The sequence below is a fragment of the Lepidochelys kempii genome, chromosome 13 (assembly GCF_965140265.1).
Source record: "Lepidochelys kempii isolate rLepKem1 chromosome 13, rLepKem1.hap2, whole genome shotgun sequence".
NCBI lineage: Eukaryota > Metazoa > Chordata > Testudines > Cheloniidae > Lepidochelys > Lepidochelys kempii.
In genome coordinates, this window is record NC_133268.1 from 38,123,237 (window position 1) to 38,138,459 (window position 15,223).

Below are 15,223 nucleotides of genomic sequence, written 5' to 3' on the forward strand. Positions count from 1 at the left end.
GGCCAGGGAGGTCTTGCATGTCACAGCAGCCATCTTGTTCATGAAAAGCTCTTTCAAAGATGGCGGCTGTATGTAGGTGGACAGCAATTCTGGTTCCCAGCAGCCTGTAGAGCCAACCATCAAGGAAGTGATCACACATAATGCTATCTGCCCAATCAGTGGGGGATTTTCAGATTATGGGTCCTTAAAGTTTAGAGTGTAGGGTATGTTTTTTCTGAGCTGCTCAGCTCCTACTGGGTTTCTGTGTCACACATTCATAGATTCATAGATCTAAGGCCAGAAGAGACCATTGTGATCATCTAGTCTGACCTCCAGCATAACACAGGCCAGAGAACTTCCCTGAGTTACTTACTGCATGAACTAGAGTAGATCGTTTAGAAAAACATCCTGTTTTGATCTAAATATTGCCAGTCATGGAGAATCCATAGCCTATGGCAACTTTTTCCAGTGGTTAATTACCCACAATGTATACATTATTTCCAGTCTGAATTTGTCTAACTTCAACTTCCAGATATTTTCATTTTGTTATACCTTTGTCTACTAAATTTAGAGCCCTCTATTATCAATTTTTTCCATATGTAGCTATTTATAAACGGTGATTAAATCACCCATTAATAGGGCCCTACCAAATTCATGGCCATGAAAAATACATCACAGACCATGAAATCTGGTCTCCCCTGGTCTTTTGTATACTTTTACCTATACTATACTATAGGGTAAAAGTATACAGATGTACATAATGTTTCTCAAATTGGGGATCCTGACACAAAAGGGACTGCAAAGCTATTGTAGGGGGATTGAGGGATTGCCGCTCTTACTTCTGCCCTGCTTTCAGAGCTGGGTGTCTGGACAGCTGCTTTCTGGCTGCCCAGCTCTGAAGGCAGCACAGAAGCAATACTGCAAACCCCTCTTGGGCCGGGACCCCGAGTTTGAGAAATGCTCACTTAAGGGCTTTACCTGTTTATATTTTACTGGATTTAAATACATATTCATCCTTTGTTACAACAGCATGAAATTTAAGATTTAAATATTTGAAACCATGAAATTCAAGATTTTAAAAATTCGATGACTGTGAAATTTACAAAAATGGACTGTGAATTTGGTAGGGCCCTACCCATTAACCTTCTCTTTGTCAAGATAAGTAGAATAAACATCACTCTAATTCTTTAATCATTCTTGTAGTCTTCTCTGAAACTGAGAACTGAAAGCTGATCATTGAGAATTGACTTTCGATGTCCAACAACTAATAGCTAAGAATTGATAGATGATAACTGAGAATGGACTTTTAATACTTGGCAATTCATAACTAAGAATTGACAAATGATGACTGAGAATTGATTTTCAATACTTAATGATTGATAATTGAGAATCGACTTTTGGTAAGTGAGAACTGACATATGAGTACTGACGGATGATAATTGCAAGATGACTACTGATGCTGGACAATTCATGACTGAGAATTGACAAACAATCTTTGCTGATGACATGCATACAGAGAAATTAGGGGAATATTCCTAGATCTAAATGGAGAGAAATGAGATGAAAGTTGCAAAAAGGGGGCAACCTTCATGAATGTGAGTTTGGGCACTGTTGAGAAGGGGACAATGACAGGAAGCTGTGGCCAGAGAAAAGATACCCAAGAAGGAGGAAGAGATTTTGGACACACAACTTCCATAAATGTCACCTAAATCCTCTAGGAAGCATGGAATATCTCAGCCTGCGGAGCTAAGTCCTGCTCAGTGCTTACCAGTAGAGTGCAGTGCCTTCTCCAGGGTCGTGTTAGTGGAGCTATGGATCACAGTGCAGGTGTAGGCTTTCAGCGTGCTATATTCGGCTGCCCTGAGCACCAGCTGACAGCTCTGCTGGAACCTCCCATCTCCCAGGGCTGTTGGAGAGGAGGGAGAGCTGCAGTTGAGGTGCTGCTTGTTGAAAGTCCATTGCATGTCTAGGTGCTTTGGGTAGAAGCCGGTGGCAAAGCAGGTCAGATTCTCATGCCCACCTATGTCTGGTGCGTGGAAGACTGTGACTGTTGGGGGAGATGGCTCCAGGAAATCTGAAACAAAGGGTTGGCTTTTTGTTGCAATTTAATTTATGCAGAAGGATGGGGGGAGGATGCTGAAGGTGGGGAAGCTAGGAAGCTGAAGAGAAGGTGAACTGTAATTACACCTAGAAATGTGAGTGTTGTGTAGAAGGAAAAGGCAAGGATGGTGAAGGATTTAGCTTTCAGTGGAAATCTCTAACCACCAAGCTCTTCAGATGCAAACTCTGAAAGTGCAGACCATGCCTCCCTATGGCTCTGGGGGATTATCATCATAATGTGGTGATCCTTAGGTTGCAATGCCAATGCTCCATAGTGACACCTGATTGCATCATGTCATGTTATGATGCAAATGCTGAGTCATGACACAATCGTATGATACTATGATGCAACGCAAACCGTGGGCCCGTGGCAAGGGAACTGTCTCATGTCATGCTACAATGCAGATGCTGCTATGCAACCAGGTCATGTCAAGGTGTCATGCAAACACTATGTCATGAAATGACTGCATAGTGTTGAGCTGCCGCGCAAACACACATAACTAAACTGTGACACAATTTTTCCATCATTTTGTATCAAGGGGCAGTGCAAATGCTGAATCATGGTGCATTCACGCCATGCTGAGATGCGGTACAAACACTGTTCCATGATACTACCGCGTCATGTTGAGATGCAGCATCAGTGCATCCTGGGGCATCTTTATTTTGCCACAGTCAGACATCAACATTTCACAACACAGCATCAAGGCGACAGGTCATGGCATCAGGAATAATCACGGTCATGACAGAACACTGCCAGGTTACAGCAAAACATTAACAAAAGTATAATCCTAGCAGGCCAAAATATCAGCATCTCATGACAAGACATCATACAACAAAAAAAAAAAAGCATATCACTACAGTGCAGTATACAATAAACCACCAGAAATCATCACCAAGTCATGATGAGACACCATCCCGTGATGACAAGACATCACAACTCATGTCTATGTATCACCACATAATGAAAAAATAGCAATGTCATGACAAAATATGATGATGTGACAAAGTGAGATCTTGCTGTGACATAATAACAGCACATCATGACAAAGTATGTCCTGATAGTGTGTCCCGTTTCTATGCAGCATAAATCGTGCCATGCTGGTGTGAAATTACTCTGTGCCATAAAGCCACCATGTCGCAATGCAGCTACATCCCACAGCAACACCACAGTGCAGGGGTGTGAAGCTAGACATCACCATATCATGATGAGATATCACGAGCTCACAATCTGCACCCTCATATCCCTCCACAGTATCATCATACTGAGATGAAAAGTCATTACTGAATTGTTCCTTCGAGTCGATTTCCCCAGGGAGGGCCACCCAGTCCTAGTTTTAAAAATCCCGAGAAATGGATTCTCCCTTCCCTTAGGGAAAATGGTTCCCCAGACTTACAGAGCCCACCACTTCTTCCCACTGCTAGGGAATTCTTTCTGGCATCTAGACTCACCTAACACAGTCCTGCTGGTGTAGTGCATAGACGGCAAGGACTCATGGCCTACCAAGCAGGTATATACAGCCCCACTTTCCCACTGAGACACTGGGATTTTCAGGTAGCTTTGGGTAGAGAAGGTTGAATTCCTCTCTTTAGCCACTGGGGGAAGAGTAATGTATCCAGAGGGCTCAATGCTGTGGTTGTCCCTTTTCCATTCAATGAGCAATTCAGATGGGAAGAAATCAGAGACCTCACAGGTGAGCCACACCTCAGCATTGGGGCTGGGTTGTGCTGGCGATGGGATAACGAGGGATACTGAAGGAGCCTTGGCTATGCTGGCACCTGTATGGAGGGGAAGTGCAATGTGAGTTCATCAAGACTGACTTGAAACCCTGAAGTCAATGGAGTTGGGGAATTGGATATGGAGCCTCTCCCCTCTTGGGGGCAGCGGCTCTGACCCGGCTCCAGGGCAGGGGATTGGCTGGCTCAGGGGGTGGGGAATGGGAAATGGGGTCTTTCCCCTCTTGTGGGTCCCATCTCTGATCCAGAACCAAGTAGGGGACATTAAATGGCTCATTTGCCAGCTCTGTACTAGGGGGAGCTGTGCTACAGAATTTGGGGTGTTGGACTCTCTCTATCCTTTCTGATTGGTTGTCATCTACCTATCTATTCTTCCTCTTCTCTAACTATTTATCCCCATAAATATCCATCCATCCATCCATGCAATGTCCCAACCATCCATCCATCCAGCCATCCATCCATCCATCCATCCATCCATCCATCCATCCATCCATCCATCCATCCATCCATCCATCCATCCAATGACATTCATCCCTGCATACATCCATCTATCCATCATATGACTGCATCTCTCTCTCTCTGGGGCTTATAGTACCTGACCCCTTCCCGTGGGTGGCTGTATTTCAGTAAGGAGTGGGAGGGGTCCCTGTCCCTACCCCCTATAAAGCATTAGGGCAAAGTCACTGATTATTGTTTGAGTCCCTTCTCCTTCTCTCACCCCTGAACTTCTGGATGGTCTCCTCCATGCCCTTGAACAGCGAGCAGGGATGAGTCACTCTACAGAGGATGCTTCTCCCGGAGTCCCAGACTCCCCTGGGGATGGCTAGGTGGCTCAGGAGACTCTGGGTCTGGTTGCTGTGATTTTTGGCTTCTCCCACGGTGGCATTGGCAGTCCAGTTGGCACCGTCCAGCTCCCAGGTGAGTCTTGCTTGGCCCAGCTCATAGCCCACTGCCAGGCAAGTCAGGAGGGCTTCGCCTCGAGTGAGCAAGGCTTCCAGGGATGGCTTGAGGAGGTACAGGATTGGCAGGGGGATGCTCCCCTGACAGGCTGGAGTGGAGAAGAAAGGTAGACATGTCCTTCACATGGTGTGGTGGTGGGGAGAGGCTGCAGGGAGGGAAGGGATGGGGGAGAGGTTGAGGGAGCTGCTTGGGGTAGGGTGAGGGGTGCAGAGCAGAATCAGGGAAGGGTCGGGGGACAGGGATGCCAGGGGGAGCAATGAGGAGTTTGGGGAGCAGGGAGGAGTAGACCAGGCCTGCTGCAGATGGGGTAGGGGGTGCAAAGTGGGAAGGGATGGGGGGATCAGGGTGGAGAGCAGAGGGGGCTGCAGAAGGTGAGGGGGTGGGGGAGTAGGGAGGGGAGAGGGGGTCAGGGAGTGGAGGGGGAGCAGGTGGGGGGAAGGGGAGGGATCCAGGGGGCATTAGGGGAGCTGACTCACCTGCACACTTGCTGGTAGTGCTGAGCTGGGTGCTACCAGTCCCAGGGTGGGTCACATGGCAGCTGTACTCCCCCAGCTCATCCCACTCTGCCTGGGACATGGTCAGGTTGCTGGAGGAGCTGAATCTTCCATCTTTCCCCTGGAGGAGTCCAGCCTGGGTGCCCTCTCTCTCCTTCCCACCCGCCTGCCAGGTCAGCTGCAGGCCCCGGGGGTAGTAGCCACTGGCGGAACAGAGCAAGGCAACAGTGTCACTGGCTCCTGGGCTCGGGCAGGCAGGCAGGATGTGGAGTGTCACTGTGGGGGCACTGGGGAGCATCCAGTCTGCTTGGAGAAACAGAGTCACGGTGGGGTGCTGACAGAAACCCTCCAGAATCATCCATCTGTCTGTCTGTCCATCTGTCTAGCTATCTATCCCCATACAGCTCATCTCTCTCTCTCCATCCAAATCCATCCATTCAATGACCCCTGTCACCTTTTACTCCAGAAGAGATAAGAATTGCCATGCTGGAATGCACCCATTAGCCTGTTTAGTTTGGTAACCTAGCCTTGCTACCATACTAAGACTATGTGGCAATGTAGCTCAACATCCCCACATCCTATCCATGACTGGTCCATCCATTCCTGTATCTTCTCTCCTTGACGCTCTGAATCAGCCAACTGGCACATTTAGGCCTTTATCACATCACCAGGAATATAAATATTGGTGTTACAGTAGATCATTCTCTAGTTCACCTTTGCCGACGGTCTTCTTGGTCACCTTTCCCCCTGTCTCTTTATGCTCCACCTCACACGTGTAATTTGCCTCTTCGTCCCATTTGTCCATAGTTGTTTCAAAGCTGGCTCTGTATGTACCATCCTCCATCCTTTGCTCGCTTGCAGGGTGTAGCTTTCCTTGCCACTTGATTGTTACTCCTTTGGGCCTGTAGTCATATGCAATACACTTCAATGTCACAGTTTTCTTCTCCAAGTCTATGGACTGCAGGAGTTCAACTGTGGGTGTTTGTGGATTGGTTGGGGCTGCAAAAAAACCCAGAGCTTAATCTGATAGCAGCCAGGCTGAGCAAAAGGGAAAATAGAGTAGATGTGTATAAACAGGTTAGGAAAGGGCTGACTCACCTGCGTGGAGCGATAGCAATCCCTCAGGAGGGTTAGCGAAAGAAAGGAAGGGGTAGTCTTCATGAGGCAACATGCAGGAGCATCAAGGAAGGTGGGAAAGAAAGAGCCTCATGCTGTATCCTAGAGTGCCACAGTCACCAACAAATCCAAAATGTGCAATGGGTGTGTGCACCTACCGAGCTGAACGGGAGCATCGCCGTTCAGTTGTGTGGGGTGTTTGGAGTTGTTGCCTTTGAAGTGCACCCTAGAGTCTGATGTCTGCTCTATCGAACAATGTATGAAGGATATGCCTGGTGTCGCTCATGAGATTAGCCTTGTAAAGTACATGCTGTTGGAGTTGGGACTCCACATTCATATGGATGCCCAAGCCACACTGTGGGGCAATGGAGCTGAGGGGTTTCTTTCCTGTGCTTGTATGCACTCATCAGCTTCTGAATCCGATATGGAATCTGCCCCACCCCAGCTCACGTTTCCCTTGAGAACAGATTTTAATTGGGTGCCTGTCATGGCTGCAGATCCACGAAGGCATTTCCAATGTGCTGACAACAAATTTGAGAAATAAGAAGGGACCAGAAGGACAAAACTGTGAATCTTCCACCATGAGAATCCATGTCTAAGTGTGAAGCAAACAACTCCCAGAGGGATCCATGGTTAAGAAGGAAAGAAATTTTTCAGGGAACCACCTCCCAACCATGAAAGACCTCTGTGAACTTTCCCCAAGAGCAAGAGTGTCCACCCCAATATCTTGGCCAAATCACAGCCCAATGAGATTACATTCTGCTCCCACCCTGAAATTCCCTCTTGCAATTAGGACAGTTTTCCTGCACTTCCTTTAGTGGTGATGGGGTCCGTAAGGCTGTGGAATCATCTCCTCAAGGGGTGGGTTGGGATCCCCATTGCTTGGGGCATTTCAGACTGGATAGTGCCTTGGGGGAAAAGGTAAATTTCCTGCACTGGAGTAGAGGGGACATTCCCTACCCAGCTCAGGTTGCAATAAATCTTGCAGTTCTTCGTTTCACCAAATATGGCATCATAATGGAGAGATAAATCCTTCATTGCACCCCTCCCACCAGGGCTCACATGGAGTCATGCAGTTGTTCATGCCATTGGCTGGGATAAGAAAGCATGTGGACATCCCCAAATTAACACCTGCCTCTGAGAATCCACTTACCGAGGGACACCTTTTCCACAACTCTCTTGGGCTCTTCCATGGCCGGGTGATGCACCACACAGGTGTAATTTACTGCTCCTCTACTTTTGTCAACCTTCAGGACACTGTAGGCAGAGAAAGTGCCACTTCCTGACACAGGGCCATTGTTGTAACTGGACTTGAGTTCCGGGGAGTTGTTCTTTAACCATGAGATGCTGATCTCTTCAGGGTAAAAGCCACTAGCTTCGCAGATGAGAGTCAAGGAGACTCTGTTCCCAGAAATGTCTTCATGGTAGGCTCGGGAGATGGTGACGGAGGGCTCCTTCTTACTGATGCCTAAATGAAAAGGAAAAGGGGCAAGAGAAGAATAAGACTTGGTTTGCATGTCTAAGTTAAGGACTGAGATTCAGCAGCTATCACTGTGTGAAGGGGCCAGGGAGGGCAGTTGTTCAGGATAGATGTGAAGCTAGACTAAGCAAAATAAAAACTCAACCCTTGAGCATCATCTCCCTTGAAACTCAAAGGCCCATGACCTTCACCCAAAGATTCAAATGAAGTCCTGAGCCTTCCCCTCACCCTTAAATGGCAACTTAACATCATCATCTTCATCTTCGTCTTCATCACCATCATCATATTCATCTTCTTCACCTCCCTTGTCTTCATAATCACTTCCTTCCTCCTTATCTTCATCTTCTCCAGCATTCTAACGTTCTTTCTTTTTTTCTCCTTCAGCATCTTCATTTCCTTCTTCATTGTCATTGACATCATCTTCATCTCAGTCTTCATCCTCCTCCTGATCTTTATCCTCAGCTTGGTTTTACAGTAATGCAGATGGACATGGGGCTTTGAGCTATTCCTGCGTTCCAAACCTGAACCCTCACCCCAAACCTTGAACCACATGATCTCCTCTTCACCCCAAGTCTCCACCATGCATCATCATGACATTGGGTCACCAACCCATTTGCTCACTCAGATGGAGCCTCTTCCCTCTTTCAAATGCTCACAGCAAAATTCAATACAATTGAGATTTTCAAAGGCTAGCCAAGGGATTTGGACACCTTGGGTATTTCAATGGGATTTGGGCACCTAACTCCACTGGACTCCATTAGAGATTCTCACCAGAAATATCCCTGAAAGGCCAAATGCTGGGCAACAAGCACCAGCCTGATTTCCAGAGGTAAGAAGTACTTACGCACATCAGATCAGAGTCACAAATAGGACACTAAGTCCCTCACAGGCCACATCCCCAGATCCCAGGGAGCCAGGGGAGTGAAATTCTTAGAGGAGCTGACATTCAATCATAAGAAGACAGTGAGTACTGGGAAAACCTCTCAACTGGATATTAATGGTGATCCCCTGAATGAGAGATTCACAGGGAAAATATTAATTACGGCTGAAATACACCCCTGTGCTGAGGGCCTAGGCTCCACTAAAGTCCTACGTGTCGGGGGGTTAACTGGGTCTTAGAGGCTGCCTAGGACTTCTGCGGGGTGAGTTTCACCCTCTAATCCCAATTAACAGTGACTGGAGTTTGCCTTTCCCTTTGAGATGCCAAGGCTACTCACCTGCATTGCTCAGGGTTATGTCCTGGGTTAGGTCTCCAGAACAGAGTGTGGTCACTTTGCAGGTAAATATGGTGCCTTGTCCCCATTGGGCCAGTGACACAGGGTGAGAACTGACCAGGCTGGTGGTCCCATTGCTGTTCTTCTTGAGAGTTTCTGTCTTCGCCGCAGGACTGACTTGCCCATCCACTTTCCATGCGATTCTGCTGGCTGCTAAGTCATAACCCAAAACTAGACAGGTAACATGACCAGAATTTTTGATGACGTCTTCATAGGAGGGTTTGGTTAAGTAGATGGTTGGGTCAAGTGAACTTCTGAGGCAGGCTGAGAAATGCAAAGAGATGTCATTGACCAGCATAAATAATGTGGAAAGGCAGAAAAAGACTATCGAAATCTAGTCTAATCTATCCATCCATCCACCTCCATCAGAACCCTGGTAGTATCCATCCCATCCGTCCATCCCCCCATTATATCTCTTTCTCTTCCCATCCACCAACAGTATCAATTTCTCTATGGTACTCCTATGTCTCCCATCACACTGGGGTCTAGGTGCAGTCCCACCTACCCTTAGGCAGGGCTGGTTTCTGAGTAACTCTCCACCCCACCTCCCCACCATGCACAGGCGTAGCCCCTCACCCAAGCACTTGCTGGTGTTGTGCATGGAGAGCTCTGTTCCCACTGTTGGGTGGGTCACTTGACAGGTGTAGACGTCCCCCGTCTCCCAGCTCTGCCTGGTGACGGTCATGCGGCTCTGTCCCATGTAGGAGCCATCTGTGCCCATTGCAGAGGAAAAGGCTGGGGTGGGGGGGCTCCTCTCCTTTCCATTCACCAGCCATTTCACGTCGGCTTTCCCGGGTCTGAAGCTCAGGAGGAGGCAAACCAGCTCCAGCTGGCTCTCTGTGGCGCTGTCCTCGCAGGTGGGGACCAGGAGGTGAACGTGGGGTGGCATTGCCGAACCACACACTGAGAGCAGAGAGAGGGGAAAACACAGTCCAGCGTCACTCTCTGTAGATCCCCACTCCCCTTCCCGAGAGAGTGCTAACTCTACAGTCCTCCCAGCACTGGCAAAAACCCCACATTCTTGTGCTGTGTTTACACTGCGTACTTTATTCAGCCTCTAGGGATTAACTTCACAGCCATGTAAGGGATTAAAACAAATGGGAACAGGGCCCTTAAATCATTTAGGCAAATATTAAATGCTTCCGTGCATTCTTTCTGCACGTGCTGCATGGAGTGTGTTCTTCTTGGTAAACAGCAGGGACAAAGCTGGAACTTGAGCTGTGTTTCTTTGAACTTCTTTTCCTTAATTAATGTCCTGTTTAAGGGGGACTGTGGTGCTGTAGAGCATGACATGGCATCAGAAGAAAACCTGGGAGAGGACTGACTGTGTCTGATTATGGAAAAAGGGTCAAATGCTCAGCTGATGTAAGTCAGCACAGGGCCACTGACTTCCGTGGAGATCAGTCGATTTACACCCGTTCAAGTTCTGACCCCAGAATGCCTAGGTTTGCTGCTCTGGGGTTGTATCCATTTCAAAAGATGCCCGAGAACAGCCGGAGTGCAAGGAACACACACAGCTCCATGACAAAGAGGTGTAAGCGAGTGCTAGCTTGTAAGGGGGTGTAGCCCCGTTAGGGCCAGTGGTTGCTGGGAATTGGAGTTTCATGGGGCTGCTTGCTGCAGTCTATATAAGGGAAAGCTTCTGGCTCAGTGCTGAGGAAAGCACCTGAGGGGGAAATCTCTAGATGCGGACCAGGCAGGAGGGCTAGGAACCATGCGGGAAAGGGGACCTTGTGGGAAAGGGGGCATGTGCTCCCCATCCAGCCGGCTGAACGCTGGGGGGGCCCCGGGTGGCTGGGAGCCTGTGCTCTGAGTTCCACTGGTTTTGCTTTGAGTCCTTGTGTGTGAACAAACCTGGCCTTTGGACTGAAGGAGCGAATGGGCTTTGTTCTACCCCCCCAGTGGGAGGAGTCTGGGTCTGGGTTTGGGTTTGGGTGAGGGTGAGGGAGTAAGGCAGTGAGCCGAAGATTTCCCCTGTACAGAAGGGCAGCATGAGGCTTAGGTGCCATTTCAGACCAGCTGCGTGTCTAAGATTTCCCAAGGTGCCTGAGGGATTTACATGCCACGTTCCCATGGGAAATGGGTGCCTAAATCCTTTAGGCAGGACTGAAAAACCTCCCCTTTAGTGGAACATAGGTCTCTGCCCAGGGGTACATTTCACCCTGAGGTTTGCCTCATTCAGGGGCCCACGGAGAGGGGCGCTGGGGGCGGGAGTTCTGCAATGACAAAGCACCGGGGCTCAGTGTGTTTCAACACGGGGCCAAACTTTCCCCACTCTTGCAGGGTGAGATTTTTCCAGAGGCACCTACGGGATGTGGATTAAGATTAACTGGCTCCCAGACCCTCTAGGCACTTTGAAAATCTCAGCCTGGCTGCCCCCTCCTCCCCCCGCCGCATGTCTTACATTCCTGAGGGAACTTCCCGGACACTGTCTTCCCTGTGCCTTGATGCGTCACGTCGCACTGGTAGGGGTCGCCCTGCTGGGAACTGTCGGAGGGGATCAGCAGGCTGCTCTGGGTGTGGAGCCCATTGCTCATCGTCACCTCTGGGAAAGTTTTGACCCCCTTGGTCACTTGGCCAGAATTCCACTTGATGTCCACTGGTGATGGCAAATAGCCAGTTACGAGGCAGGCCAAGCTGGTGTCCGGGGGCACATTGCCGGTCTTGCTGCAGCAGGGAACCAGGGGGAAGACGGAGGGGGCTGTGCGGGTCGCTGGAAAAAGGAAGAGAATATGAGAGAAACCATCAAAAGGGAAAACTCTGAAAACCGGCCACTGATCTACCTACATCCGTCCATCCACCTCCCTCTGTGGCCTGATGGCTGCCTGGCCCAGTGGCCAATTCACTGGGAAAGGAGTCAGGACTCTGAGGTTCTATTCCCAGCTGCTGTGGGACCGTGGGCCTGTCGCAGACCTTCTCTCGCCCTTTAACTTTCCATTGTGAAGTGGTGTCCGAGCGATGGAGGAAAAACACGAGAAATGGGATTCTGACCTCGGCTGCTCCAGTGTAAACCTGGAGCAACTCCAGAGGACTAGCTCTGGTTTTGTGCAAGTGATGCTGAAAGGAGACTCTGGTCCTTTATAAGGCAGAAATATTCCCCACACGCCTCACAATGAGAGTCCAGCCCTCCTCAGCTCTCCAGTGTGAAGTGAGCATCAGTACTGTTCTTGAACAGATGGGGAAACTGAGGCCTGGAGAGATGACGTGGCTTCCCCAAGGTGACAGAGGGAGTCTGTGGGAGATCTGGGAATAGAAGCCAGTTCCCTAAATCCCTTCCTCTGTTTGATTACTAGGGCCTTACCAAATTCACAGTCCATTTTATTCAATTTCACATGCATAGGATTTTAAAAATTGTCAGTTTTATGATTTCAGCTATTTAAATCTGAAATTTCATAGTGTTGTAATTGTCGGGGTCCTGACTCAAAAAGGAGCTGGCGGGGCGGGTCATGAGGTTATTGCAGGGGGAGTTTGTGGTACTGCTACCCTTACTTCTGTGCGGTTGCTGGCAGTGGCCCTGCCTTCAGAGCTGGGTGGCTGGAAAGCAGCAACTGGTTATATGAGGGATAGCTCAGTGGTTTGAGCATTGGCCTGCTAACCCCAGGGTTGTGAGTTCAATCCTTGAGGGGGCCATTTAGGAAGCTGGGCAAAAATTGGGGATTGGTCCTGCTTTGAGCAGGGGGTTGGACTAGATGACCTCCTGAGGTCCCTTCCAACCCTGATATTCTATGAGTCTATGACTGTTGGCTGGGATCCCAGCTCTGAAGGCAGAGCCGCGGCCAGCAGCAGCCCAGACGGAAGGGTGGCCTGGTTTGGTATTACCACCCTTACTTCTGGGCTGCTGCTGGCAGGGCGCTGCCTTCAGAGCTGGGTGCCTGGCCAACAGTCGCCGTGCTCCGGCCGCCCAGCTCTGAAGGCAGGGCAGAAGTAAGGGTGGCCATACCGCGACCAGACCCACCAACAGCAATTCCGGACCCCAGGGCAGAACAGTCCATGGGCCCCCTAGAAAAGGATGGCTGAGGTTTACGCCACTTACTCACAAGCCGCGCCCGCGTGGATGTGGTCTGTCTTTGCCTTTCACATGCCCGCCCGGTTGCCTTTGCTGCTGCCAGTACCACCCCACATGTGCCTAGGAGCCCTGCGGCCCACCCGGGTGATTTAAAAGGGCCCGGGGGATGGGGAGGAAGGGGGACGGGACTGCATATGAAAGTTCAACTAATAAAGCAAAAGTGATAGTTCCCCACCACCACCAGTCTACGTGGGCAGCAGGGAGCCATTTGGGGAGGTATTTTAAGAGGGCGAGTGAGGGGGTATGGAGCAGGAAAACTCCCCAGCAGTGGGGAGGGGGCAGCAGCAGGGGTAGGTGACTAGCAGCTAGCGGCTGCAGGGAGCTGCACTGGGCAACTGTGGGGGGCAGGAGCTAGGAGGGGGTAACCTGGGGCAGGGCAATCTCCATTTGCAGAAGTTTCTCCTTCCTGGGCTGTCCCATGCCTTGTTGCTGGCAGAGAATGGGCAGCTGCGTCTCAGGGCTCTGCAAGCTGCACCCACTAAGCCCCTTCCCATTTGGGGAATGACTCAGGGTAACAGTTTCCCACCTGACAAAGGACACTTCACTGCAGGTCAAACGCATGGGAAAATATCCCAAATCAGAGGAGATTTTACATTGACATTGATGAATTAGAGAGAAAATGGGGCAAAATTGGAGGGGGAGATGAGAGAAAGGGTCACTAACGTGAGAGAAAAGGAGAGAAACCTGCCTGGATTTTATACCCATCAGTGATAATCAGGGAGAAATGGGGGAGAATTTTCTCCCTCTTGGAGAGAGAAATGGCCAAATCAGAGGGGATTTCATTCGTCCCCCTCCCCCTAACACCAGCTCGGCCGCCTCTGGGGGTTCCTGGCTGCACAGAGATAGTTCAACCCCCCTAACCTCCCCCCCCCCCACATTTCACACCATCTTTCCTCTCCCCCCCTCTCTGGGTGATTTTCCATCCCGTCCCTGCCTGACCTCTCCCTCCCAGACACACAAGGGGAAAGCCCCCTGGGCCCCGCCTGCTCTTTGTCGCCCCAGCACTGCCCCGGAGCACAGCCAGCCCGAGCCGGGGGCCGCAGGAGGGCAGTGGCTCCATCACTGTCCAGGCCCCACCCAGGCACGTGCCCCGCCTGGGAGCAGATCCCCAGGAGCTGCGAGACCTGCAGCTCCTGGGGCCTTTGTGCAGCTCCTCTTTCCTGCTTGCCCAGCACTGGCCCCAGGTCTCTCCGGCTCCTGGTGCCTGCAGCTCCGGGCCGGGGGTGGCAGAGCCCAGGGCTGGGTCCAGCTGGAGAAAGTCCCCCCGGGCTGGGCACACAAAGACTTTCAATGAAAGTCTGTCCCTGGCGCAGGCCCAGCTGGGGAAGCACCAGCGGTTCAGCCTGGGCTCCCAGCTTCCCTTGGAGGCTACAGAGCTCCGCCCCGTGTCTCTGTTCATTGTTTTTCCTACTTCCTTCCTTCCTGCCAGTAATCCCCCCCGGACCCTCCCACTGCTCCCTCCGGCTCCTTCCTGGCTCCTTCGGTACCGACTGGAGCCGGGGCTTCTGGCCGCTGCTACCGTGACAGTGGCCAGAGGCCCCGGGCCCTTTTAAATCATCCGGGCCCTTGGGCAATCGCCCCCTTTGCCCCCCCCATCAGCAGGCCTGACTGCAACCCCCTAAAATAACCTTGTGACCCCCCTGCAACTATCTTTTGGGTCAGGACCCCCAATTTGAGAAACACTTGTCTCACCTGTGAAGTGTGTATAGTATAGGGTGAAAGCACACAAAAGACTAGTTTTCATGGGGAGAGACCAGATTTCATGGTCTGTGACATGGTTTTCACGGCTGTGAATTTGGTAGGGCCCTATTGGTGACAACACCGTTTGTTAAAGCTAGAGAAAAGCCCTCCACAAGTCACGGATGGAAGAGATAACTCAACAAGTGCCCTTTCTCCTCCAGTCCCTGCCCTTCTGTGCAAACAGATCTTTCAAACCATACACCTCGGATTCTGGGCTCTTCAATCTGCCTCTCCGGGACACTGACAGGTACAGGGGCAATTCACTGAGGATGAAATATTC

The 15,223-nt window shown here is 50.4% G+C and overlaps 3 gene segments (V, D, J or C); all 3 read right to left on the bottom strand.

The window, feature by feature from the left end:
• LOC140896790 (Ig gamma-3 chain C region-like) overlaps positions 1-15,223 on the bottom strand; it is a 144,131-nt gene that overhangs the window by 62,089 nt on the left and 66,819 nt on the right.
• LOC140896669 (Ig gamma-1 chain C region-like) overlaps positions 1-15,223 on the bottom strand; it is a 75,962-nt gene that overhangs the window by 31,450 nt on the left and 29,289 nt on the right.
• LOC140896666 (immunoglobulin heavy constant mu-like) overlaps positions 1-15,223 on the bottom strand; it is a 49,043-nt gene that overhangs the window by 6,936 nt on the left and 26,884 nt on the right. Inside the window, 6 exon segments of the C gene segment in view lie at positions 1-104; positions 1,748-2,053; positions 7,537-7,851; positions 9,081-9,401; positions 9,714-10,040; positions 11,542-11,850. The exon segment at positions 1-104 is cut by the window's left edge and continues 196 nt beyond it. Coding sequence covers positions 1-104; positions 1,748-2,053; positions 7,537-7,851; positions 9,081-9,401; positions 9,714-10,040; positions 11,542-11,850 — 1,682 coding nt within the window.